At 40.3% G+C, this 27,660-nt stretch overlaps 1 protein-coding gene across 3 annotated transcripts; it reads right to left on the bottom strand.

The window, feature by feature from the left end:
* Positions 1–394: 394 nt before the first annotated feature.
* On the bottom strand, positions 395–24,721 carry Cd34 (CD34 molecule). 3 transcript variants are annotated; one of them, XM_051186689.1, is made up of 8 exons: positions 24,406–24,716; positions 13,661–13,819; positions 12,600–12,862; positions 11,107–11,187; positions 3,123–3,279; positions 2,837–2,889; positions 2,488–2,652; positions 395–1,813 (listed from the first exon to the last, which is right to left on the bottom strand). In XM_051186689.1, the coding sequence occupies exons 1-8, from the start codon at positions 24,482–24,484 to the stop codon at positions 1,628–1,630; spliced, it is 1,143 nt and encodes a 380-aa protein (XP_051042646.1). In that variant the 5' UTR covers positions 24,485–24,716; the 3' UTR covers positions 395–1,627. The 3 variants fall into 3 exon arrangements, with proteins under 3 accessions (XP_051042646.1, XP_051042648.1, XP_051042649.1); XM_051186692.1 differs by having other exon boundaries at positions 1,670–1,959; positions 24,406–24,721; XM_051186691.1 differs by lacking the exon at positions 13,661–13,819 and having other exon boundaries at positions 24,406–24,714.
* Positions 24,722–27,660: the final 2,939 nt, after the last annotated feature.

Here is a 27,660-nt window from a genome sequence, read left to right as displayed (position 1 = left end):
CTATGAGCTGGATTAGAGGATGATCAGGTAACAAAGGCTACCTAGAATATAAATCCTTTGTTTTGTATGTTTTTCATGCAGCCATCCACATGCCCCTCTTCTCAGAATGGTGGTATTTCTGAGTACCCAACATTTCTCAACCTCCTGGAAGCCCTGTTACATTGCAGCTTGCCCTTCTCTCCACTACAGAAAGCTTCTAGTCTCTTTGCCTCCTAACATGAAGGGGAACATTTCACAAAGTCACAAGTTCTGGGCATCTAGTCTGGTACCCATGTCCCTCCCCTATCCCCATCCCTCCTTGGTTGACCTCCCCCATACTGCCACATAGTTTCCCTAGGCCTGATGTGGAAAACACCTTGCCACCTAGTACACTCAGCATGATAGAGCCACAGCACAGATTTCATCATCACTTTAATCATATTATTCTCACCCATCACTGTTTATTCAGAAAAAATCCACCCAATCCTCTCATCTCTGGAAAGTTCTTTTTTCCAGCCTCATTGAAATCAGGATCTCTATTCCTCCCCCCACCTATCCCTGAAAAAAATAAGAGAACGAGTCCTGGGTCAACCCCAGGAAAGGAGGATTATAGTCTTGAAGGGGCTTAAGCTAGGAAAGGCACAGATAGAAAGGAGTCTACCAGGGACTGAGGCCACAGCTTCCCCAGGAGTCAGAGGGTGGGAGGAGGTGTCATAGAGTTTAGAGAAAGCTAGGGGCTTCACAGAAAGAGGATTCTTCTGAAGAGCTCAGGTCAGGAGGCTTAGCTCAACTGAGTCTAGTAGTTCAAGCTACTTGGAAGCCTAAAGCAAGAGTTTAAGACCTGCCTGAACTGCACAGTTCAAGGCAAGCCTGGTCACTTACATGAAAACTTGTCTCTAAATAAGAACAGGGAGGACAGCTGAGGATTCAGCTCAATGGTAGAACACTTGCCTAATATGTGTGAAGTTTGGGGTTCAATCCCTAGCAACAAAATAAAACAAAACATAAAAAGAGGCTCAGTTCAAAGTCTAGTTCCAATGTCCTGTCTACACTGAACTAATGAGAATTTCTGTGTGGCCCTAAGATACCTGGTAAGCTGTTGTTTTAAAATATGGAGCCCAGTATCAAAATCCAGACAGAAAGTTATCCTGGCCTCTGCATTCAAGAACCAGAGACCAAGAGAAGTACTGTTTTCTGGCTGTATCCTTATATGGGAATAGATGTCAGTGAATACCTTGGTTTACCTAAAGAAGGCAAAGAATTCAGAAAGAAGAAACAGTAAAAAGCAACATTTGCTTGGAGTAAGTTGTAGCTTAGAAAAGCTAGTTTTCCCAAGAGTCCCTGTAAAGAGGCAAAAGAAGAGGAAGAAAGGATCCAAGGCAAATGTTACACAGCCACCAACATCTTGGCAGCTCCTCTAGATCTAGGTTTCTCCCCATCAAAACTTGACCCAAAGGTCAGAGTTTGGGTTCAGGGAGCTCAATGTCCAGAGGGCAGTTTATCTGTGCCCCTAAAGGTGAAGAGTCCTAGGAAGAGTCTCTAAAGTGTGTGTGATGTGAGAAGTAGGACATGAGTTGGAGGCAGCATAAGGTCAGAGGCAAAGATGCCACTTTCCTGGATACCACCCAGTTTTACCCACCCAGCCAAGTCACAGTTCTGTGTCAGCCACCACATGTTGTCTTGCTGAATGGCCGTTTCTGGAGGTGGCCTGTCCGGTCCCGTTCTCCTGAGCCCCTCGGGTCACACTGGCCTTTCCCTGAGTCTCAGGGGAGGCCCCAGGTCCTGAGCTATAGCCCTGGCCTCCACCATTCTCCGTGTAATAAGGGTCTTCACCCTGGACAGTGTAGAAATAAAGTAGCATTATCTGGTAAGTAGGTTTCTGAGATACTGTGAGGAGGGCACAAAGGAAGTAGGAGGAGGGGGCAGGTACAGCTACATGTGCAGCTCTTTTCTTCCCAACAGCCATCAAGGTTCCAGCTCCTAAAGGAGAAAGGACAGAGGAGAGGCACCATACCATGTCAATATGGCTCAACAACCAGCCCCATAAGAAACCAGTCTCAGGGATAGAAAAGCCTCCCCAGTCGATGCCAGCCATTGGCAAGAGTCAAACTTCAGGCTTGTCCCTCCCTCCATCCAGAATACTTCAAGAGCAGATATCCCTTCCATATCTCATGCTTTGGAGCACCCATAGAGCATCCAATATGTTAAAAATAAGCATATTCAATTTAACACTCTATTTTCTTTTATCCAGCTGAACTATCCAGGACAAAATGAGAAGATAACATCAGCTGTGATAAAGACTAGCAGATGGGCTTGCCCCATTTTACCCTTCTCCCCATTTGCTGCATCTTATTTCTACTCTTTTTGTAGATACAATGTCTTCATGCATGCATATCCCTATGTCAAAATATCTTTTATGATATTTCTCCCTCTCCTTTTCATATCTATGGGCCTCCCCAGAAGTTTATTATCTTCTTCATTGGATTTTCTCCATACCCCAAAACTGACCAGCCTTTCTCCTGTGGGGCTCCAACTGCGACGATTCATCAGGAAATAGCCACTGGTGCCCAAGATGGCCAGCAAGACTCCTGAGGTAACCAATGCAATCAGAGTCTTTCGGGAATAGCTCTGGTGGCTTCCAATATCTTGTTTATTGAAGCCTTGGATCCCCAGCTTAAGGGAGACACAAACAAATAGCAGCATGTCACTTGTGGAAAAGAAGTTCTAGTGAGAAGCCCAGACCACTTCATATCCCTGATGCAGACTGTTAGAGGGTGGGAAGAGGGTGCCTGAAGACGTCACCATTTCTTCTCCTGACCCAGTGCTCCCCCTGAGATGCATCATCTTGTGAACATACCTTTCTCAAGTCAGACTGGTGCTTTTCCATAAGCTGGAGTTTGCTGGAAAGTTCTAGAATTAGAAACAGGGGTTGCTAAATCTAAAAGCTAGTCCAGCTCATCTTGATCTATCCTCCCATCTTGTTCTAGAAGCTCCTTTATCCAGTGATGCTTTCCAAGCAGACCTTTCTTCCCAGGACCTGCGGTTTCTGAAGCTGAGGTATAGCAGCTCCAACCAGGATCTTCTAACATGAATCCCATTTAAGTTCAGTCCTAGTCAATGCCAAGCCCCAAAGTGACCCTTACCTGTGTTATTGGCCAAGACCATCAGCAAACACTCAGGCCTAACCTCAGACTGGGCTAGAAGCAAGGAGCAGACACTAGCATCAGCTTCAGCCTCAGTCCCCTCCTTCCCACACAGTATCTGGGTTAGACCCTCTCCTTTTTCCTTCTTAAATTCATCCTGGAAGACAGAAAAAAAAAAAAAGAAAAGAAAAGGCAAGAGATGAAATTACTAGTAACCTTGAACTTTATCCAAAGTCTCAGGTAAGAATTCTGATTCAAAGCCAGGCAGTGGTGGCGCATGCCTTTAATCACAGCATTTGGGAGCGAGCGGAGGCAGGTGGTCTGCAAGTGCAAGTCCCAGGACAGGCTGCAAAACTACACATAGAAACCCTGTCTCAAAAAACAAACAAACAAACAAGAATTCTGATTCAAGTCACACTATTATAACCTCCACAAGAAATCCTTTCTAGAATTCCAATTTAAAACACCAGTGCTAAATTATGTGCAACAACATAGTAAGAAAGAAATAAGACATATACAAACAGAAAATATTCTTATTCAATAATTGCCTATATATGCATACTGCTCAAATTGAATTCAAAATCCCCACCAACATATCAATGCAATAGTGAATATTTAATACTAATTAATAACTAAGAAAAATCCTTTACTTTAAGGTTACAACAGCTCTAAATGATAGGAAAAGGCCAACAAATGAAAGGAGTAGAGCGCACGCCTGTGAGTACACACAGGCGCCTCAGTGCTTCTTCCTATGTCAGCAAGCCCTGATGACAATGACATAGTGTTTTCATTGAAAGCTTGGAAGCCAGTTTAATAAAGTTCCCAGGACTTTCTTCAGGTTGCTGGCTGGCCCACAGGACCCAGGAACTCAACAGATAAACCTACATCATTTTTAGCAGCTGAATCTCAGGAACAGCACTAATTGCAGGCCCTGGCTCTGTCCTTCAGAATGTTCCCTATCCCCCACTGCCCTGAACTTACTATAGAGCCTCCCATTACAGTGGTCTCCCTTAGACAACCCAAACCAGACTTTCTCCAGTTTTGATGTCAGATGTCAGAGGAAGACATGCCTCATGGACACAACAATATTCCTGTAAGGAGAAAACTGGAGGCTCAGGCCTTTTGGAGAAGGTTCCTGTCTGGAGGCAGGTCTGATGCCCATGGTTTAGTCCAGAGGTATTCACAGTTGGAAAGGAGGCTGGGTGTTGTCCTTCTATTGAAATCTGAGGCAGGAAACCCTCCTTTATGCCAACACCAGAGAAAGTCAAGATTAGCCTTAGGCCCTGGGAGATTTCAGAGAGCAGTAGGAAAATAACTGGGCACAAATGAAGCCAGCAGGACGTGGCTAGCCTTACAGGTCCTCCACTTGGGCAAAGCACCATCCCTGGTACCATGCTTTTCAGGTTAGGGGAAAGACTACACACAATCAGTGAGTTTGGACTCTTTGTGAGGCTTTAGTTAAGATGTTTGCTTCCTGAAAGAAGAGGAGGGAAAGGTCTCCCACAAAATCTAAAGTAGCCAAACAAAATGGGACCTCCCCCATTTCTCCAGTGCTAAGAAGCTGCACTTTGACAATATTCAGCCATTCTAACATTTAGCAAGCCCTGATAGTAAAGAACTGTTAGAAAACATGTGTGGGTACTGGAGAGATGGCTCAGAGGTTAAGAGCACTGGCTGTTCTTCCAGAGATCCTGAGTTCAATCCCAGCAACCACATGGTGGCTCACAACCACCTATAATGAGATCTAATGACCTCTTCTAGCATGCAGGCATATATACACAATAAATAAATAAATCTAAACAAAAATAAAAAAGGAAAATGTGTGTGTGTGTGTGTGCGTGTGTGTGTGTCTGTCTGTCTGTCTGTCTTTCCCCTATGTGAGGATAAGGTGGAAGACAAGAGGCATCCCTATGAGTTAATTCTCAATGATCAAAACTCTTGTCTATATAAGTAGATATATGGCAGTTAAAATAAAGTCTTAGGTGCTTTTCCAATATTGACTCATTTGTCTCTCCCAATACTCTAGAAAGTGAGAACTGTAATTCTTTTATTTTGTTCATTTTATACAGAAACTGAGGCACAAAGACTATTTGCTACAAAAAATTACAACGCACTTAAGCTTGCAAAAGAGGGCAAAGATACATCTGGATTGTGTTATCAGAAATAACTCAATGTGCTCAGGTAAAACTGGCAGGGAAATGCATGGAAGCAAGAAGATGGAAAGATTCTACCTTCTCTGTTTAGCTCCATGTCCTTCAAGCTTCAACTCAAATTCCATGTCTTCCAGGAAGCCAGTCCCATCTTTGACAAACAGGACATTACTTACTGCTCTCCAAGTTTCTAAATCTTTTTTAAATCATCATCAGCTAGTCTGTGCCAGGTTCCTCAGCTCTAAACTGGTTGTCTGGTGACCACAACAGTGATGCATAAAAATATTTAATACATAAGGATTCTGATTGGTACAAAACAGCAGCTATTACTAATAATTACAGTTCTTGCTCTATTACCTAGAGATCCAAATTGTGATAATCTTCTTAACTGTTGTCATTTCCCTCTGACTAAACTGTTAGATTCCCAAGTGTCTGTGTGGTGAGGGGGAGCGTACATGTTATATAATTTTGAAATCAGACTCTACTTATTGTACTACATAAACAAAAGACTCAAGGACTTGTTCAGCCTAACACCCCAACTGGTTGGCCTCGACCTGGAGTCTCTCCACTGCCTGTTTAGTTTCTTGGATTAAATTCAAGGCAGTACAGCCTCCTACTCTGAATTTTACCAGCCTCAGTGAATTGTGTTTGGGCTGGAGAAAAGCAGGTGGATCCTGAACAAAACACAATGCTTCAGGATAAACATCCTCCCCCAAGAGACAAACATCATGAAAGAGTGGGCAGAAGGAAGCCACAGCCTCACCATTTTGTTCATGACAATCACATTTAGGAGTTTCTAACTGCATCTGTGCACACATGTTCCTTTAAAAAATATATCATCTAACCTTTCTAGGGGTGCATTCTCAAATTCTGTGATGCCTCTGGCTATGCTAAAGAAGCACATCAAGAATTGGGTTGGAGAGGAGGGTAAATGCACATTTCTAAAGTATCTTTGAGATATTTCCCAATGCTAAGTTTCTAGGATCAATTATCTCCCATTGTTTCTTTCTTTCTTGGTCAATTTGAAAGGAGTTGTAGGTTATTTGAGAAGAGGGACCTACAATTGAGAAAATGACTCCATAAAATTTATATGTCGTTAAATCTGTAGTGCATTATATGGAGGGCCCAAGTCATTGTGGGTAGTACCACACCTTGGCTGGTGGTGGTCCTAGATAGGGTAAGAAAGCAGGCTGAGCAAGCCATGAGCAGGCAAACCATTAAGCAGCACTCCTCCATGGACTCTGTGATGGTATTTTGCTATCACCACAGGTTTCTGTGTCAGTTCCTGCCTTGACTTCCAACCCTTTTCTCCCAAAGTTGCTTTTGGTCATGGTGTTTATCATGGCAATAAGAAACCCTAACTAAGGCACTCTGCAGCTACCTATTTCAAAGTAATTTTATATTCTTTGCTGCATTACATTTATCAGTGGTAAGCAAAACCTATATCTTCATTGATGAGACTATAATAAAAAAGGATTGTTGTTACAAGTCAGATAACAAGTGAGTAATGAACTAAGGGCAAGAAGTTAGATTGTCTCCAAATATTTCTTTCCAATAGGCAGTCTTCCTCCATTAGTCCTTCATCAGTAACTGATGTTTTCAGTAAGGGAACTAATCTTTAGTGTTTGGGTAGAAGGCAAAGAAGATCAGAGGCTGTATGTGATCAGAGGGTTGGAAATAGCCTGCCTCAGAGGAAGTTGGTATAATGTGTAAGTAGGTAACGTGAGTGAGCTGAGTAGATATAAACTTTGAAAATGTAATAAAAACTAACCAAACAAGTTTCATCTTCAAATTGTATGGCTATAAATAGTATATATAACAGACATGGCACTGAGTAAAGTAGTTCCAAACACTATATTTGTAGCAAAGAACTAGAGTTGATATTTTCCAGAGATACACAATGGCTAAGGAGCACATGAAAAGATTTTCAATATCACTAAGCACCAGGGATCTGTAAACAAAACCACAATGAGATAATGAGATAATCATTCGCATGCATTAGGAAGGCTGTGTATTTAAAAACCAAAGAGTGGAGGGGAGCAGGTGCTGAAAGAATGTGGAGGAACTAGGTAGGGCCCTGTATACTGTTGGCAGAAAAGTTAAATGGTGCAGCCACTATAAACAAACAAACAAACAAAAAAAACAACAACAACAAAAACAATGAGATGGACTGGAGTGTAGCTCAATGGTAGCTGTCTTATCATATGCAAAGGTCAGGATTCAATCTCCAAGAATGCAAACAAAAAATATGGTAGTTCCTCTAAAATTCAAAAATAGAATTATCACATGAGTTAACAATTCCACAGCTAGGTATTTACCTCAAAGATTTTCTATTAGGGCACCAAAAGACATGTATACATTAGTGTTCATAGCCATTTTATTCACAATAGCCAAAAACTCGAGTGTCTACCAGTAGATGAGTAGACAGACAGAATGAAACACACACATACAATGGAATATTAATCAGTCTTAATACTGAAGGACTTTGTTACAATCTACTCATATCAGTACCCAGAATACCCAAGTTCAGGGAAACAGAAAGGAGAGCAGTAGTTGCCTGGGCAGATGAGGACCATGTCATAGGAAGATACACAGAATTTTGGAGAGGTTACCTGCAACATATTCAACATTACTCAGTTTTACTTAGAAATTGTTATGATAGTGCTTTTCATGTTATGTGTATTTTGCCACAATTAAAAATGTTGGTGAATTCCCCTGCACAAATGACAATACAAGAAAATAAAGTGATCTTACATTTTAGAAACAACCTTGGGAATTATGACTATAAATGCGAAATAAGCAGATAGTGAAGCAGAGAGAATGGAAATTATACCTGAGGAGACATCCTCTAGGAGACATGCTCTACTAATAAGGGTTCTGAGATGTGGAAGCAGGCTTGAAAACATCTCTGCCATTCTTTAGCATGTATAGGATGCTCAGAAGTAATGGGTGCAGAGCAGAAGTAGAGTAAGTGGGAATCAAGTGTTACCAGATGTATGTACAGAAAGAAAATTTAAATAGTTCACATGGGGAGATCATCATGTAACTTGCAAAATGAGGGCTGGGAGGGCTGAGAGCCACATAAACAGTTCTGTTGAAACTTGAACTAGATACAGGTAGTATCAGTATCAAATGAGTTCTGCAGGATGTGTTAATAGGGAAAATCCTTCCTGTTCCTAATTTGGGCTGTGGATAGGGCCTGAAGTCTCCCACTAGTACAGTGGTTCTCAACCTTCCTAATGCTGTGACCCTTTAATACTGTCATGTTGTGGTGACCTCTCAACCATAAAATTATTTTCTTTGCTACTGCTAACTGCAATTTTGATACTATTATAAATAAGCTACATGCTTGCTTTGGTATCAGAGGGTTTTTGAAGTACTGGTTCTCTTAGTGCAGAGGCTCTCAACCTGTGAAGTGTGACTCCCCTTAGGGTTGAATGACCCTTTAGCAGGGGTTGCCTAAGACCACCGAAAAACACAGATATTTACATTATGATTCACAACAGGAGGGACTATGCCATTACAGCTTTTCCAATAGACTATCCAACTAGCAGGATTCCAAGAAAGGAATCTTGAAACCTTGGAAGACATGGATAGAAATTCTGGATCCAGGAGTCTGTCTAAGAAAAAAACTACCCCGGGGAGCACAAGGAGGCACTACTGCTTGAAGCTTGGGAGAAATGCTCCCAGGAAGAAATGGGATGGACAGTAATGGGAACACCAGGGGATGGCAGATTTTACACATGTTCTGCAGTGGCAGTCTTTGTGAACAATGTAGAAACTTCGATATAGGCTCACATGGCTCCTCTTTCCAGACTAATCACAGTTTCATCACCAATCTCAAAGGAACACACAGAGAGCTCTCTGGTCATGAATGATGTAGACTAACAGCAGAGACAACAGGTAGAATGAGCAGTTCTTTCTGGGATATCACTTGTCTTTAACAAGGACCCTGAAAACAGCAGACTAATATGAAAAATGCTCTGCAGATGTCTCTAAGCCCTGGGCATAATGAACTAGCATTCTGGCACCTGTGTGATGTTCAAATTAAATAAACAAATAAATAGATATATACTCCGTTGAGATAATAGGTAAAATTAAAAATGTGGGATGGTTTTATTTTTATCTCTAAATAATGAAGTTAAAAATTGTCACCAAACACATATTAACTTGTACTTTGTCTATTTACGTTCACCCTAAATGTTTTTGAAAACTTCATTATTTCATTCTGTAAACTTGTCTCTATGATTTCTGCCATTTTTAAATGCTCTAAGCTAAATGGTCATATTAATCTGTAGTTAAAAGATTTATAAGTCAGAGGTACCCACCTGATAGCTGTAAGAAAGAAACCAGTCATTTGAGTAACCAAAAGAAGTAAGGCATGTCCTCTACAGTCTAAAGTCTGTCCAAACCATACAGTCAGCTCAGCTGTTACCTACAAGGTTCCCTTCACTGCATTCCCATAAGAAAACATTTTAAAATAATTTTTATATAATTGTATTTTATTTGCATTGGTATGAAGGTGTTAGATCACCTGAAACCAGAATTACAGACAGTTGTGAGCTGCCATGTGGGTTCTGGGAATTGAACCTGGATCCTTTGGAAGAGCAGCCAGTGCTCTTAACCTCTGAATCCTCTCTTCAGCCCAAGAAAACATTTTACTGTAAAAGGAAACAACACTTTTTTCTTCACCTCTATCCTTACTCCAGGGCCTTATTACTGCCAGGAAACAAGATTTATTGTAACACCCAAAAATTCAGACCATGCCATAAACCTAATAAACTCTAACCAATGCAATCTGACAAGAAAGTGAAATAGGAATCACTACTTCTAAAAAGAATGAGAAAACAACACACTATAGCAGATAATTTGTTGTTCACTTTGAAAATGAAAAAGAACCAAGAATCTCCTAGAATTAGCAGATTCAAGGAAGACACAAATTTAAGAAAATTATTCATACTCCAATAATTTTCTAATATTAAGCAGTAGTAAGTTAAAATATACATTAGGATACCCTTACTAAAAATCAATCAAAGTCAAGTGAAAAATGTTGGGAATATGCCTCAGCAATGAAATACTGTCCTAGCATGTACACGGCCTTGGGTTTATTTCAAAGGGAAAAAAAATATATTGTTGTGGGGGGAGTGGGAACCAATATGGAAGCATTTTAAATTAAAAAAAAAGTCGATGAAAGATACAAAATAAGACTAGGAAAAACTGAAGGATTTCAGAAAGTTCCTATTCAAATTTGTGTGATTTTTTTGTGGGGGGGGGGAATGGTTGGAATCTTGACAGATGTCTCCAAGGATCTTCTAAAAAATGGAGTTGAAAAACACACTTTTATGGTATAATTAGGAAAGATCTGGCTTGCTGGATATTAAAAGCACTGAAATGTAAAAGCACAACAAATTTAATATGGACAAAAGCATAATCAACCTGAACAAATGAAGTATCTCTGAAGTATATGACCAGGGAATATAAAAATATAACATAAATACCAGAATAAATTCAGTGTGCATGAAAGAATTACATGCAAATAACAAAATCATTTGAATTTTAGTTGTCTGGTTAATATCTGGACAATGACAAGGATTTTCTTAACATAAAAATAAGCTTAAATCTGATAACAAATAAAATTTATTTAAAATTGGTTTTGCCTTTTATTCTAACCAGATGGGGCTTCTTGTTGTCCAAATCCAAGGCTCAGTATTAGAAATAGTCCGACCCTGCTAAGCTCCCAGACAACTAACTAAAGTGAGGCCAATCCAAGATAGCTTCAGGTGTTCAGAGTGATTGGGATTGGAATAAGAGGAATAGGGTTGAGGTAGACTTACACAGCTAGATGCTTCATTTAGTTCCAGGCAGATTCCTTGAGCCAACCGCACTTCTCGAATTCCTGAACATTTGATTTCTCCCTATATTAAAACAAAACCAAAGTAAATATGCAAGCACCCATGCCCCTCATTTCTACCCACTTCTTTTATGACAGGGTACTCTCTTAAAAAGTTTAGGAAAAAAGGAAATTTTAAAATTCTTAGGGCTTGGGATTTACATTATTTATTTAACTACTTTTTTTTTTCTTTCTTTCTTTTTGAGATAATGTCTTACTCTATAGCTCAGGCTGGACCAGAATTCACTATGTAGCTTTGTAATCTGGGCTGCTCTCAGCTCGAATTGTCCTGCTTCAGCCTTTTGTTTGCTGTGATTTCAGACATGCCCAGTGAGATTTGCAGTAAAAATTGAGCACCCTTAATCAAAAAAATTAGAATAAAAAATGTTTGAAAAATCTAAAACTTTCTGATCTCCAATATAATGTTGCAAGCGGGAAATATATACTACAAACTTTTGAGTGCATACAATTATTGAAAAGTATGATATAAAATGACCTTTAAATTATATGCATATGGTACATATGAAGTACAGATGAGTTCTATGTTTTGGATTGGTCTTATCCTCAAGATCTCTAGTTATATATTCTAAAATCAAATTAAATATGCTAAAATAAAAACCTGAACCCAAGATTTTCAGATTAACGGTACCCAGTGAGTAGTTACATTGTTTGTTCCCATCTCAATAACTTCCCCAAGGAGAGAATAAACCCTTTTGTTGTAATCCTGGACCAGAAGCAAAGATGTTATTTGAAATTATGGTAAATCTGGCTTGGGTGATGCTTAAAGGGGAAAAAAATTATTTTGTTGTTTTTTTCCTTCAGTCAGTTACACACAGACAACAGGTAGTCAGGCAACTGTTGGTGACACCTATTTTCCTCCTGGCCCCTAGGAGTCTCTGCATTCACTTACTACTCTTTAAAAACAAACAAACAAACAAACAACTTGGCCCCTCATGCCTGTCCTTAGGTCTTCATATTTCCTGCCCTTCAATCTGAATGCTGTTGACTGCCACAGGCTCAAGGTCAGATGAAATTCACCATCCCTATATGTCCAGTTCTCATCTCTGCAGATGACATTCTCACTGTGTTCTGTGCTTCACTAAGCCCTCCCATATGTCAGAAACACTTTGCCCTACACATTTAAGAAAGGCAACCCCAGTACACAGGGGACAGATCCAAATATTCCCAAAAGGAAATGGTAACTCTGAAGAACCATAGAACTAGAAGGATCTCTGAGAATCTCCCCAAAATGCAAAACCCAAAGCACAGACCAGACTGATCTGTCTCCTCCTTATCTTCCTCCTGTCCAATCTTTCTACCAATATATAAAGTACATATTCCTTGTTCATTCCAAGATTAACCAAATCTCATTGGCTGGTATAAACAGAGGGATAGAGAATGAGACATAATCTGCCATTTTGGACCCAACTCACTCACCTTGATGGTAACTGGGGCAGTAGAAGATGATGTGTATGCATATGGTTCAGTGGTTGGTGTCATCTCAGAACTGATATTATTAGTTGAGTGATCAGAAACATTTACAGATGGCATGCTAGGCTTCCAGGTCATCTCTGAGGTGGAAGCATTGTCTGAAGTGGTGGGATCAGTGACGGTTGGGGACGTCTGGGATTGCACAAAAGTTTGTGTGGTTCCAGAGCCTGAAGGAATCCCAGAGGTAGCGGTAAAGTTGACAGTTGTCTCTGGAATACACAAAAACATGCAGTCTCACTTGTGGTGCTAGCATAGATTTCTGCACAGAATCAGTGAGGTCACAATTACCTCACATCTTTTTTTTTTTTTTTTTTTTTTTTCCTTTTCCCGGAGACATGGTTTCTCTGTGTTGCTTTGGAGCCTATCCTGGAACTAGCTCTGTAGACCAGGCTGGACTCAAACTCTCAGAGATGCACCTGTCTGCCTCCCGAGTGCTGGGTTTAAAGGCATGCACCACCAGTGCCCAGCTTACTTCACATCTTAACCCTGACCCAATTCATTTCCAGCTAGCTGATAAAACCATAGCCATAATATAAAACAAGAATTTCCAACCTTTTAACATTGTAACACATTGTCATCTAAAAATATATTGGACCTCCCTCAGAGCTAACCTGAGATACATGAGGCCTTCAGATATCAGATTTGACATACATGATCTAGAATGTATCAAAGGTGCCCTCCTATTCTCAAAGTGAAAATGATTCTATCCTACAGAAGTAAAAGACATACAATTTGAACCCAGACATCTTCCATCATTTAGAAGAGAACAGACTCCATCCATGGAATCCAACCTGATCCTTTCTTTTACCTGTCTTTTACCAGCCAAACTTAGCATAAATACAAGAATCAGTCCTCTCAGGACCCACTTGTCATGTATGGCCTACAAATGTTGCCAGAATAGAGGAAGCCATTTAGAACTTATTTATGAGTACCTTTGCATGAAGTATTGGTTTCTGTGACCCCCATCTGTGGTCTATAGGCTATAATAGCTGAGTACTTCTGGTTACCTGAGATAGCTGGTGTGGTCTCATTGCTGTCCTGAGGGAGGAAGCTGGTACTTCCAGGGATGCTAGGTATGGTAGTTTTCTCATCGGACTCATTTGTAGGAATTGATGGAGATATTCCTGGAGTAATCTCCATGGCAACAGAGGTCAAACTGTTTAGATCTGTGGGCCCAGAGGTTACATGGAAATAAGGAAAAGTCAGAACCCAACCTTGGAACCTCATGACAATACCTGCTTCGAATTCTTGACTTTGGGTGAATCTGCCTGGAACATTTCTGCTTCCCCTGACAATGACGAAACATTAATACTCCTGGATATCAGACTAGTTTCCTATACTAGGTTTTCCCTAAGGAAAGATACTAAACATTTATAAAAAATAGGAATGTCACAAATAATTAAAAATTGTAACAACACAGAAGACAATGTTTGTAATATATTTAGCAAAATACCAAGATAAAACATTTCACATATTTAAACAAAGAAGGATTGAAAATATGAGAGAGGCTAGCTCCCTTTGATTACACACTTCTCTTTTTTTGATCAATCTCTACCCAATATACTAATTATTGAAAATAATCTAGAGTCATACTTTCTCTATAAAAATTCCCTTAAATAATTTTTCATTCTCAGTCTTGCTTTTTCAAAGTTCAGGACCTTCAAACCCATTGTTTCTTTTAGATGAAGAACTCAATTACAGTGAGCAAGCAGGCGACTTCTTTCAGGAACCTGTAAGCTGAAACTCTTCTTGATGGGACTAGAGAACTAAGGTCTAGTTTTCCATCTTTTCTCATAGAAGGAAGGAAGACAGAGCTTTGTCTGGCTTTGCTAGGACTATATATTTTCATGCATGTGTACTTCAGTTAATAATCCCTAAATATAGGTTGTTTGCCTATTTTTACATGAATTGTCAGGAAAATCAAACTAATAAAGTAGAATAACTCTTGGTCTATTCATTCTCTGAATACCCTTATGAGTGCACTTGCCCCCATTATTCTATATATCTTTAAGACTCAGGAAGGAGAACCTTGACCTTGTATCTTATGGGTCCCAAGCCTGTTCTACCTCCTGTATGACCCAACCAGGATGGCCCTCATTTCTAGATGACACTTTGAAGATTACAATTCTTTATATAGCTTTTTCAAATAGCTCTTTACTCAGATCCAAACCAATATTAATCTATGATGGCTCATCCATCTAGAGGTGAACTGCAGCACTACACTGTGTGTCTCCTAGGTCCAGGAATGACCATTTAAAAGGAGAAGAGTTATCATATGGGTATACTAGTGTTCTATGTGTATATGCAAGATCCTTCACACTATGGTCCTGAGTCACATGAAGGAAGAAAGTAAGGGAGTGATCTGGAGTCAGAATTGTGGGTAGGAAAAAAGGGAAGTAAGCTGGGTCCTGGTCTTATCTTGTCCTGATCAGCCACATAAAGACTGAATTCCAAAAGTGTTAATGTAAATTCAAAGTTAACTTTCTTAGTGACTGAGAATGTGTTTGGTTAAGTTATGGGGATGAAGCTGTTTAGTTTATAAGTTGGCCTCGGCTACCAATATGAAATTCAAACAGACAGGGTAAGGGCCTCTTTGTGCATTGGCCAGGGATAGACTCAGGCTCCATAGCTCACAACTGTAATACCATCTGCAAGGAAAGGTCCTAGGGCTCTAGTACACTGTGAAGTACAACTCTAAATTTTCCTGATTGAAATCTAGCTCTGTAATTTTTCCATTTTATAAGGTCAACAATAATGTAAACAGATTGAACTGCCATCAACATCAAGAGGGAAGGTAGACTTTTAGCTTCTAGTCAACCCAAGGCCAAGAATGTTTTGCATAAGGTGCTAGTCAGGGTCTCAACTCCTACTTCCTCCTTCTTCCCAATAGTAACAAGTAGACTATATTAATATTGACCACATTATTATGTGACAGGTAAATAGGGAAATAAATAATATTACTATTCATTCCAGAAATGAGAAACTTATGTCATAAAGTTGTCGATAAGGGAAAGCATAGACCATGTGATCAAGCAGCAAAGAACATGGTCTTGCTGACTCTGGTAGATGTTAAGGATCTAGATACAGCCTCAAAGCCTTTGTAAACAACAAGATGTGTGTGTTCCTATGTCATCTAGATATTGAAGCCAACTAAGCTACTTCCTTAAGATAGGACCTCCACCAATTTGACCTTAAGACATGAATTTATTACAGGGGCAAGTTGTGGTAGCATTCAGATACTGAATTAAAGGAATCATACTTTCAATGTACCATTCTGAGATATTCTTTAAATCCCCTTTTGAAACCCTTCTTTCTGTCCACACCCTCCTTGCTCTACCCAAACACATCAATTCCTAGGAATCCCATCTGGTCTAGGTTGGCCCAGCCCTTCTCTTTCTTCAAAGGAGCTGGGTCTGGCTGAAATGATGTCATGCTTTTGAACCCCTCCCCCAAGGGGCCTCTTTCATCCAGACAAACATTTTTGAACTTTTCCAGATGTGAAGAGAGAGACCTGTTGCTAGTTCTGAAGACAGAGGTGCCTGTTCCAGAACAGTGAATCAACTCCAGATCCAAGCCAGCTATGGGCCTACTGGGGATGGGCTCCCAGTTATAGCAGTCCCATCCCCACCCTCTACTCTTTGGCCAGATTGAAAATGAAAAGAGGACTCAACCTCAGATGTATAGCTCCAAACCTAGGGTAGACTACAAAGCTGATGAGACTATAGAACATGGCAAAGAACAGGGTTAAAAGACAAGGGTAAATGAAGGGCTAACAGAAGAACTAGCATAGGTCAGGAGCCACTCCCAACTTACAGCACAGGTCCTTCTGTGAGTTTACCCCTGGGCCTCAGCAGAACTAGTTTTGCAAAACTAGAGGGTCACAAAGTAAGACTTGCAATGTGTCTCTTTGTTCTCTCTTTCTACATATATCCACTACATTAACCATCAAATCTGGCCTTTCTCTGAACTTCTGATTCCCATTCTAGAAAGGAATAATGAGCAGCCTACACTCACTGAAGGCCTTTCAGGTGCCGAAAAGCTAAGGAAATCTTTCTTTCATTCAATAAGGGCATGAGGAAGAGCCCTTTCTCACCCATCAGGAAAGATAGTATAACTCAGAACTAAGTAAAACACTGATCCTGAATGTATTCCTAGTCTGACCTATGCCATTTCAAAGACTCTACTTGACTAGTTGTTCTAATAGATATGTATCTATGTCTACCACATGTATGTCAAAGGGGACCAGAAGGAAAGGGTTGGATGCCCTGGAACTTGAGATACAGATGGTTGTAGATTAGCAATTGAGTGTAGGGAACCAAACCTGCATCCTCCACAATATCAGCAAATGCTCTTAACCACTGTTTCATCATTTCAGCTTCTATCGATCTATTCAACAAACTTAGTACAAGACAGGAGACAAATAGGAAGTTATTAAATGAGAATCTTAAGACACCAACAGATGTAGTAGACTTTATATGGTAAAATTCATTCACTGACCTTACAAGTACTTACTTAGAAGCAATTATTTCCACATACAGTATTAATAAGCCTGGTTACCTTGATATTCCAGTCAAAGTTGAAAATTAGATACAAATAGGGGAAAGCAACAACTGAAAACTAAGAAACTGAAATTTCTAAATTAAAAACAGATCTAAGTATCAAACCCATACTAGCCTGGAGTCATTTATAGTCACATTAAACAGAAATAAATCCTTTGATATGTATTAATCATGCCAATGACTGCAACAAAGTCACCTTATTTTCATGATCCATTTGAGTCACAAAAGTTGAAGTCTTAGGGTAGTGGCTATTCTGAAGAAGCAGAGGCATATGCAAAACATGTACTTAACACTAGTAAACTGGAGATTCAGTTTTTGTAAAAAATGTTACATATTCTAAGATATTCAGGAAGTCATTACCTACATAACCAAGTTTCCATATGTTCTTGGTCAAATTTTTTAGATATCCTTATCTTTAGAGTTTTGGGGGTGTGTTTGTTTGTTTTTCTATTTGTTATAGATAGTGTTTCATATAGCTCAGGCTAAATGACACTTTGTATAACTCACTTTAGCTCAGGATGATGTTAAACTCCTGTTCTTCCTGCCTATGACTCCTGAGTTTTGAGGATACTGGTGTGCACCACCACACCAATTAGTTTTAGTTTTTTTGGGTTTTGTTTGTTTATTTGTTTGTTTGTTTTCTAATGCTGTTTTCTAATCACATCCTCAGCCAGCACCTAACTGTCCAGCCTTTCTGGATATATCTTAGGTAAAGTCACATCCTTGAGAGGTGAGCCATTGGGCCACTGATTTGAAGGCAGAACTACCCAGAGACACAGAGGCTAAGCTTTGCAGATAGGGACTGTAGGTTCTTCTTTCTCTCGTGTGTTCAAGCTGTGTGGCCCCATGGCCACTGCAGCTTTCAAACTTCTCCAGTAAAATGGGATCAAAGTAGGCCCTGCCTCCTGGTTGTTCATTAAAACAAAGAAGGTAAGGAAATACAAAGCAGTCAGACTGTCTGGTCCATGAAAAGGCTCTTCCTTCTGCTTTTCCAGATCAGTACTTATCTCTACCACTCATCTGGCACAAAGTCACACAAGTTGCTTCCTCAGGAGAGGTTTAACTGTCACCTCACTTAAGTCATAAATTTTTTGAATGTCAAGACCCTTTCTTTCTTTCTTTCTTTCTTTTTTCACATATGTGTGTTTTACTCAATAAGCTTGGCAGATCCTGGGGCATTAGGATAGGCAATTGGGTTGAGCTGTACTGCTCACACTCACCACCTATAGCTTTCTAGTCTTATTCTGATGCTGTGTGGTTTATTGTTATTGTGTGTGAAAAAGAAAGATAGTGGGGAATGATAAAGGTGTGAGACATAGCACATGCAGATGTCAGAGGACAACTTGCAGTCATTTCTGTCCTACCATCCAGGTTCTGGGGATCAAACATGGGTCTTCAAACTCCCATGGCAAGCACTTTTACCTTCTGAGCCCTCTTGCTGACCCTAATGCTCTATATAGAGGAAGTTTATTAAATTAGGGAGTGACTGAGCTAAAGATATCTAGTTTCTCCATATAATGAGGAAAATTCTACAGTCCAAGTCACCCTGCTAAAGACCTGATTTTATTTCATCCACGTCATGAGTTGTCAAACTATGGCTCAAACTAGGACAAATGCTGCTTCGAGGTTGATATGGTATGGCCAGTCAGTCAGTCATGCATGTCATCTATATTTTTAAGTGTCATGTAAGATAAAGTGTCATATGCCTTAGAAACCCAGATCCCAAGCCTCATATGATTTCTATTTTGCCCTTCATAGGAAAACTTTGTAAACAATCCTCTTGTAGACCAATTTCATTTACATAGTATATGCATTTTTTTCCTTAAGCACCAAGGATATGCAAAGGATCATTAAGTTCTGGAGAAAACACAAAATAAGGGGTCATTTGATTCTTTTCTACCCTTAGGCCTTAGCATTGCTGTGATTTACACAACTCTTTCCAGGAGTAGGGCTGATTCATCCCGGGACATCCAAAGAATAGAAATAGGACAATGGTTATAAGTCAGAAAAAGACTAAGTTCACAGTGATACAGGAAACTAACTTACAGCAGATATTATTATTTTTAATGGGATGAGCTCATTAGTTAAATGAATATTCAGAAAAATCTTATTCAGGTCCCTTCACATCTTCAGTCTGAGCCATTGTTGAACTAGAACATAGGGCTTGACAAAAAGCTTTCCTTAGCTTCAGAGGCAAGGCAGAGGTGTCCATGTGAACTGGCATGAACATCTGCACTACACTGAGATTTCCCCATTATAGTCAAATAGCTTATCTTCATCCCTCCACTCCTCTAGAACCCCAAGAAGCCTACATTTCTCCCACTTGCCTTCCTTTCATTTTTCTGGTGCTACTCACTCCTGGATGCCAGCTCAGTGCCTTGCTCTGGTCACTGTTGTCACTTCTGCAGGTCAGCCAGCCAAGAACTATTTCCTCCAGTCTTTCTGAGTCCTTCTCAGGCAAACCTGGTACATTTGGGCCTGAATAGTGTTCCAGGTGATCCAACATTCAAAACAGTTGGGACAAGCCAGCCTTGCAGACTACAGCCAGGATTTTTTCATCTTCTAAGGATTCCCCATGACAGTGCCCTTTACCAGCAGGAAGTAGTTTGGAAAGAACGATGCTCAAATTCCCAAATATTATTTATAAATGTTTGTTTTCATTTAAATGGGGTTTGTTATAAATGGTTAATGGTCACAACCAATATTTTTAAAGGTAAAAAAGGGGATTATGGTATAGATATGAATACTTTGTTTCAGGATGGATTTTCATTTATTGATACAATTTAAGGTCAATTTTGTGATTAAGCATATTTCTCCTCTTGTTTAGGTATTGTAATTAGAAATGTAATATATAATTTAGTGCAGATTATAGATATTTATCTATAATAGTCAAAACTTACAGTTAGGTGAGTTAGGATTTCTAGATATATAGAGATATGTTTGAGGTGAATAGGCATTCTTCAAACCTTTCAAAGACCTACAGAATATGTCATTTAAAACGGTTTAGGGTTTTTCTTGACAATGAGACATAATTGTTCCTGGCAACACCATCTGCGTCAGAAAGGAAGATGGACCTTGAAGAAAGGAGTTATGAAGTTGGCTTTCAATATGGCAGGATTAGCCATTTGAGCAAGATACTACTCTTGTCCAGACTGTTTGAATTCATGCTGTGTAAAATGGACATGTAGGACCCCAGGAAAATGACCACTGATAAAAGATGGACATTGCTACAGGATTCCTGCTTCATGGAAGATTCTGCCAGACAGTCTGCAAAAAACAGAGAAAAGTGACTGACAAACTGCCAATACAGGTGGAAAATTTAAAGTTTCTTTCTTTTCTGAGGAGTCTGCCAGACACATTATGGCCTATAGGCTGAAGATGGAACATTACAGAAGAACTTTGGGTGACTGACCAGGCAAGTTGTCTCTGTCATTTCTAGAGTTTATATATTATCCTTCTGTGGTCTTTGAAGGAGTTGAAGACAAATAGTTATGGTTATAGTTTTCCTTAGTTAGGATAAAAGATAAATTACATATAAGACTTTAGACTCACAAAGATAAGATATATGATAGAATATTCCTTTAAATCTTACTAAATGTTAATGGACTAAATATTGTTAACTGTGATTCTTATTTGGGAACTGTTGTGTGATATATTTTGCTATGTTAAAGTTAAAACCCTTCTTTTTATTTTAGACAGAAAAGAGGAGATGATGGGAGATGTCATTCTGTAAATATGTTTCTCTTATTGGTTAATGAATAAAGCACTGTTGACCAATAGGAAAGAAAGATAGGAAGGACTAGGAGACAAGGAGGAAAGAAGAAGTAGTAGGGAGGAGTTAGGAGGTAGAGACTGGAGAGAGCAGAATGCCGGCCCTACTCTCTGGTAAGATGAGACCACGTGGAAACACTTAGATTAATAGAAATGGGTTAATAGCCAATAAGAAACAAGTAACTGGCCAGCAGAATTATATCTAATACAGAGTCTTTGTGTGTTATTTGGGGCTGATGCAGTAGTAGGACAAGACCAGCAGGAAAAAACTTACTCGTAACATGAAAACATGGAATAAATTACAGAGCAGTTGAAGAAGCAGTGACACAACCTTGAAATGTTAGTCAATGCTGTGCTAATGAAGCTATTCTATATGAAATCTCCTTTAAGTCTTCCAGCTCTGCAGAAACCTCACCCTTCTGTGTTCATTTTGGACTCTAGAGTCCTTTTGCCTTCTGTCTCTTAGCCTACCGCAACACAAGACTCTATTTTCCACTTAGCCACCCTGCCTCCCGCCTGCCTTTAGGCATTCAGAGTTTGTCTAGGGTTCCAAGATTTTTTTTTTAACCCAAAAACCCATTTACATATTTTCTTAAGCAACAAAGCAAACTACCTAGGTATACCACTTCTCTAAGAGGCTCACTTTTAGTTTCCACTCCAGGAAGTAGCAGACTTCCCTGTTAAGCCAGGAGGCCTTTTCCTTTGCATCATTACGGAAATGATTCATTCCTTGCCTTTCCCAAGTGTAGGTCCAGGAAAGTGTACCTTGCCAGGCCTCCTAGTTTGTTTGGAACCCTACACCATTCCATCCCAAGATCATGTACCATTCTTCCTATAGCACAGCCAGGATTCTTGAGGGCAAATTTAAAGATATTATGCTTTTATTTCTTAGCCAACATAGGAAAAAAAAATTACCAATTACCATTAGAAATATCAAATCCTCCCTCAAAATATGTAAATTCTACCCTGGAGGAACATTTCTTTTAGAGATGAATTTGTGTTGTTTCCATGCCTTCACACTTTTAGTTTGCTACATTACAAGACATTTAGTTAGAAGGGAAGTGCAAGTACTGGAGCCTGGGGCTGGGGAACCCTGAGAGTAAGCCCAGGTCTTCAAACACAAAGTCAAAGAAAATCAGGCAAGAACATAAGCAGTGAAGTTGACCCCTCTTTTTTGCTTTTTTTTTTTTTTTTTTTTTTTTTTTCCTATGACTTTTGGCCAACTTTATCTGCTAAAATTTGGCACTTCTTGCCTTGGGCTTTGGGAGACCAAGACCACACAGGAAAAGATAGCAATAAGGGAAACTCAATGAACAGGCCCAAGGGGTGGGGCCAAAGGAATAAGAGAAAGAGACCTAGGCCCTTGTCTGCTTATCAGCTAGGCATGAGTGCCCAATATGAAGAAGTGTATTAGCAGAGGTTGTGAAGTGTGGTTTGGCCCTCCAAGGGGGAGCACTGAGATCCCTGAATTATTCAGCAGCCCCTAAACTCTCTTTCTCATCACGTAGCAGAGAGTAAAGGGTGGAGGCCTTTCCCTTTTGGAAAATATCTGATACAAGTCCTCCCTCCTTTACATATAGCCCCAAGCAGGATATACGTGTGGTTTAGCAGATTCAAAGGATCCAGAGCAAGAAAAGGAATATGAGTGGGAGGTGAAGGTAGTGTTGGGGCAGAGGGTAAGACATGCCTTGAAGAACACCCAGGTAAAAAGGGTCCTTAGTTACCTGAAAGGCTTCTAGTTCAGTTGGAACATAAAAGTGTTGCCTGGTGGTCCCCAGCCACAACCCAGACTCTGGTCATTGATCTCTCTTGACCCTGAAAAAGTGGCACTTGTGGTTGGCTAGTAGGTGTTTATATTAGCTCTCACCAGAGCAGAAGAGACCTATCTCTTCAGAATGAGTTTCAATTCTACACCAAATTTTCCAGTAATAGCAGAGCTGGATTTTTGCTGTTGTCTACTGTGGCATTTTTAATTACATACAGTCATTGGTTTAATTTATTCCACAATGTATCCCAGGACAGAAAATAACAGTATTAACAAACAAAAGAATCTAAAACAAACCCTATGAAGCTCTTGGAAAAAGTACAAAGCCTTGGCTGGCCCATGAAGTCTGGCTGGGTTGGGAATGTTGGCCCCTGCCCTGCCCTTTACTCCAAAGCTGAGACACTGATATCTTCAGTGTACTTGTCCAATGCTTGCAGAGGCTTTTATGCTCTTCACCCCTACCCCTTCAGCTCAAGACATGGTTGACACGGGCCAACTGAGGAAATAAGAAAAGACAGCACTCCACCCCAGTCAGGGTCACTGCTGAGGTGAATAACCAAGAGAGCATCTAAGGAGAACTCCATCCAGCCCATGGTAACCCACCTGTGCTATGAAAGCACAGTATAGCATCATTCGGGACATTTCAGTCTTCAGCAAGTTTTAGCCCATCTAAAAAGGCATGTCCAGAGCTGCCAATCAGGTGAATCCAGAACTAATTCAACTTCTTCTCAGCCAGCTCTCTTTGGGGTGGACCCAAAGACAATAGCACAGGAGATTGGTAACAACAAAGCTTGTGGGCAGATCCAGGACACTCTGCAGAGCCATGATGCACAATGGGGATTTAAGATGTACAATGGGGATTTAGGAGCCCCAAAGGGCTAGAAGCAAAATGCATAAATCCCAGCGTTGAGAGCCTCTAAGAACATGAGATGGGATGAAGAACAGCACCCTCCAATCAATCCAATTTGCTATAGACTGAGTGAATACTATTTTTTGCCAACCAAACAGAGGAAGAGCTTAATAATTAAGAGTATGTGTGGGCAACAGGAGGTGTCTTGGCCTGCCCACTAGCTTTAGATCTGAAGGAAAGCAAGGCAAGAAAATTCCAAAGACTAATGAGTGTGGGTTCCTGCAGGGTGAAGACTGGTAAGGACATGGTGTGTACACTAAACCACCTCCCACTAGCATCTGCCTGGTGTCTGCAGGGGTGACTCTAGTTTAGCTTTCTAATCTTGAATTTTAAAATTTTTCCTTCTTTTTCTCCGCTTGTTCTTTATTCCAAACTCCTCCACTAACATCCCTCAGTGCTCCTTAAGGGTCTCCTGGCCCTCGTTGGGATTGGCTACCCCAACAAATTCTTTACATCCATGTCCTGGAAACAAAGGGTGCTTGGGCCATTCCCTGGGCCCTATTGTGGGCCCTTGCTTTCTGAATCATGGGCAGTTATAGAAATTTTCCTTCCTTCCATCCGCGTTCTAGCTCCAACTTTGAGCTTTGCACCTTCGGCCAAGCAGCTAGCTGGCATCTCCCAGCACTATCAGAGTAGGTTCACACCTAGCTCCAGGGAAGGATTTCCAGGAGAGCTTAAAAGCTGGGGATCTTCCCTTCTCCCCACCCATAGCCACCCATTAACCGTCCCTCAGCGGTTAATACTCACGCAGCAGACTCATCAGGCAGAGAGCCACCCAGCCCCAAGGCAGCAGGAGCCCCGCGTGCGCGTCCCTGTGGACCTGCATTCTTGCGCGCCGCTCCGGAGATGCGTTGGTGCAGGAGGCGCCGCCGAGCGCGGGACGCGCTCCTCCGCCCTGCGCAGGGGTGGGGGATACTGGCTCTCCTCCCCTGCTCCCTGTCCGGAGGGGGTGGGGGATGCTGGTTTATCCCCTCCCTGTTGTGTCTTGGCGAGCCGGCCCCTCTCCTTGGCTGCTGCCAACGTGAGTTCCTGGTCAACCCAGAGGCCTAGGACCTAAGCAACAAGGTTGGGGCTGCAGACAGATGACTTGGAAGGCTGCCAGGCCAGCCGCTAAGTGGGCAGATCTTCGAACTCCTATATTTCACATTTAACCCTGTGTCAGCGAGGCTGCCTCTGGGCAGGGTCAAGTTTCTCCTTTCTGTTTTCTTTATTTTCAAGTTTTAAGAGTTGTAGGAGGCCACTATGAGCCTGAGTTTACGGGACTAAGGTTTTCAGCTAATCAGGAAATAAAACAAATCCGAAGACACCTTTAGTGATAGTCGCAGTAGAGTCTGTACCACATGTTAAAAGTGAGCACTACCATAACAGCCTCTTGATCCTTCCAGCTTTTCAGCTTTGTGCTGTCGCCCCCATCTCGCTAATTTTTTTTCCAGCAAAATCTACAAAATTTGTATTTATTTTCCTGTGATCATAGGTATTTTCTAGCTATTCAGATCATAGTAGTTACCAATACCACAAAGATACTCCACAGCACCCAGTATGGCTTCTCTCCAAAGTCTCCTCTTCAATGGTGGATCTAAATCTCTGGGAGCTAGCTTTACTTGACTCCCCTTCAAACAAAGGATTCCTTGGATTCCCACCCCACCCCCATCCCCCACCTAACACACTTTCTTGCACTCCTTGAGCTTCCTGTTCCTCAGCAATGGTTCTGTGTGTTGATGCACTGGATTGCAGGATTCTAGCTGGACAGGTAGACTAGTCAAAGATTGGGAAGATCAAGGCAGGAAAGAGGAGCCAGGCCCGGCAGATGATAACACCAGGTAGAAGTTAAGATAAAGTCTTAAGATACTGTCTGGTCACATAGCCTAAAGGGAGAAAGGAAGATCAAACAAGCACCCTGGAGTGCTTTTATATTTATTCCTGTAACTATAAGGACAAGAAGTGAGACTGTGGGATAAGGCAGTCAGCATACAGAAGGCACCAGGAACCCATGTACTGTTGTTTTACTGGGAGAGTCCTGGCCTGAGGCTCACTTACATAGCTTATCAGTCTTTTAGGCAGTAATCTCTTTTGTCAGAATTTCAGGGACAGAATAATGTCACTAATAAGTAAGCAATTTAGGAATTGTGTACTGTTGGCCCAGAGATGACATGATCATTGTTTTAAAATGTATTTTATTTATCCTAATTGCACATGTAATTCAGTCAGGTTACTTCCTATTTTTAGCACATGATCAGATTTATGTTAGTGTCTTACAAATTACTATGATCATACAAATTAATGTCTCAGCTGTGTTCTATGCATTCTGTTTGCTTTTCTTGTCCTCTGTGGCAGAGCTGAATGTTCTACATTGACAGAACAAGTGCACTACCAAAAAGAGGATGGAAGATGGAACCAGAAAGGACTTTGGGAGCACATTCTCCATGGAGGGATATTCCCTTAACCTAGAGGCAGGAGGGAGGGCCTAGACCCTACTCCAAATGACTTGACAGATTTTCATGATCCCTCCTGGAAGGCATTACCCTCCCTGTTGAGTGGGGGGGGGGGATGTGATGGGAGGGGGTTGGGGAGCATGGGAGAGGAAGGGAGAGGGAACTGGGATTAATATATAAAACAAGAAAAATAATAAATATATACAAAAAATAACTGACAGAAATCCAGGCCCAAATATTATTCATACAGATTACCTGTTCAAGTTTGATTACTGCTCTCTTCTGACTGGACATGACTTGTTGGTCACTTGCTATATTCATGTGTTTGGTTCATCTGCCCTTTATAACACATGCATCTCATACCACCGGTATTATAAACTTATTTAATTAAGCTTTCATAAGTCCTATTATTTTCAAGCAAATCCCCTCCCTTCTTCAGAATTGCTCTACATATTCTTGGATAATTATTCTTCAGTGCATAATAATAATTTGATAAAAGATTATCAGATCCTTTCTCAAATTATTATTTTACATTTTTTCTTTCCTCCTTCCCTTTCTTTCTCCCTCTCTTTGTTCTTTGTTATTGTTGTTTGCTTGTTTGTTTTTGAGGCAAGGTTTCATTATGTTGCCTAAGCAACCTTCAAATTTGAGATACCACTGCCTCTGCCTTCTCAGTGTCAGGATCACAAGCATAAACCACCATACTCTGCTCCTCTCCTTTGAATTACTATCAAAATTATTGCACAGATTAATTCAGGGACAACTGAATTTGTCTGTTCAGCGAACAATGAACTTTGATAAAGTTAATTATTTTCTCTGAAGTGGTTCTAGTTTATGTTTCATCAAATTTATTCCCTAGCAATTTGTGCCTCACTATGTGTGAATGTAGCATGTAGAAGTGCCAGGCATTGCCTCTGTTCCTTTCTCTGGTCTTTAATAAACTTTGCAAGGATCTTTCTAATGTAATTTAGCAATGCTCATGAGTGTTGCAAGACTATTGCAAACATAGTCTTCTGTTAAATTATTTTTTGTTGTTGTTAATGTATGAAAACACAATTTATTGTTTTTCATAGTAATAATTAATATTTTAATCATATAATTACTTGGCTTTGAGTCATTTGTATCTTAGTTTTTCAGATGTCTGGCTCAGAATGGTTTTCAGATTCTTACATATTTTATGTAAATATATACCTCATATATAAATGAATATATCACACATAAATAACATAAGTGTATATTTATATATATACATATATATATTATAGATATAACATATATATATCCATATATCCATATATCCATATATGTGTGTATATATTAAGCTGGAGAATCTCTTATGCTATGAAAACATCACCTCTTGTACTTGCATGGTTGAGGCTGTTTATTGAAAGGGATATCATTAAAGACAGAACTATATTGATCTTCAGGGTCAATAAAAGCAAGGCCCATATTTCCATATGGGCCATATTTCCCATATTTTATTCCCAAGACCACCCTATCAGTTTAACTTCTAAAGCAACCAATTTATGAGTAAGAGAAGAAATGGCCTTTGAGATGGAATCACACACAT

The sequence above is a fragment of the Phodopus roborovskii genome, unplaced genomic scaffold (genome assembly GCF_943737965.1).
Source record: "Phodopus roborovskii unplaced genomic scaffold, PHOROB, whole genome shotgun sequence".
Lineage (NCBI taxonomy): Eukaryota > Metazoa > Chordata > Mammalia > Rodentia > Cricetidae > Phodopus > Phodopus roborovskii.
This window is presented reverse-complemented; position numbering and strand designations above follow the sequence as displayed.

Excerpts from the sequence above, each read along its gene's own strand:
- Cd34 (XM_051186689.1), bottom strand. The coding sequence starts at position 24,484 with ATGCAGGTCCACAGGGACGCGCACGCGGGGCTCCTGCTGCCTTGGGGC. Across the intron at positions 13,820-24,405 it reads CTGCCTGATGAGTCTGCTGC|ATCTAAACAGTTTGACCTCT; the intron begins GTGAGTATTAAC and ends CTGGGCCCACAG. Across the intron at positions 11,188-12,599 it reads CTGCCCCAGTTACCATCAAG|GGAGAAATCAAATGTTCAGG; the intron begins GTGAGTGAGTTG and ends GTTTTAATATAG.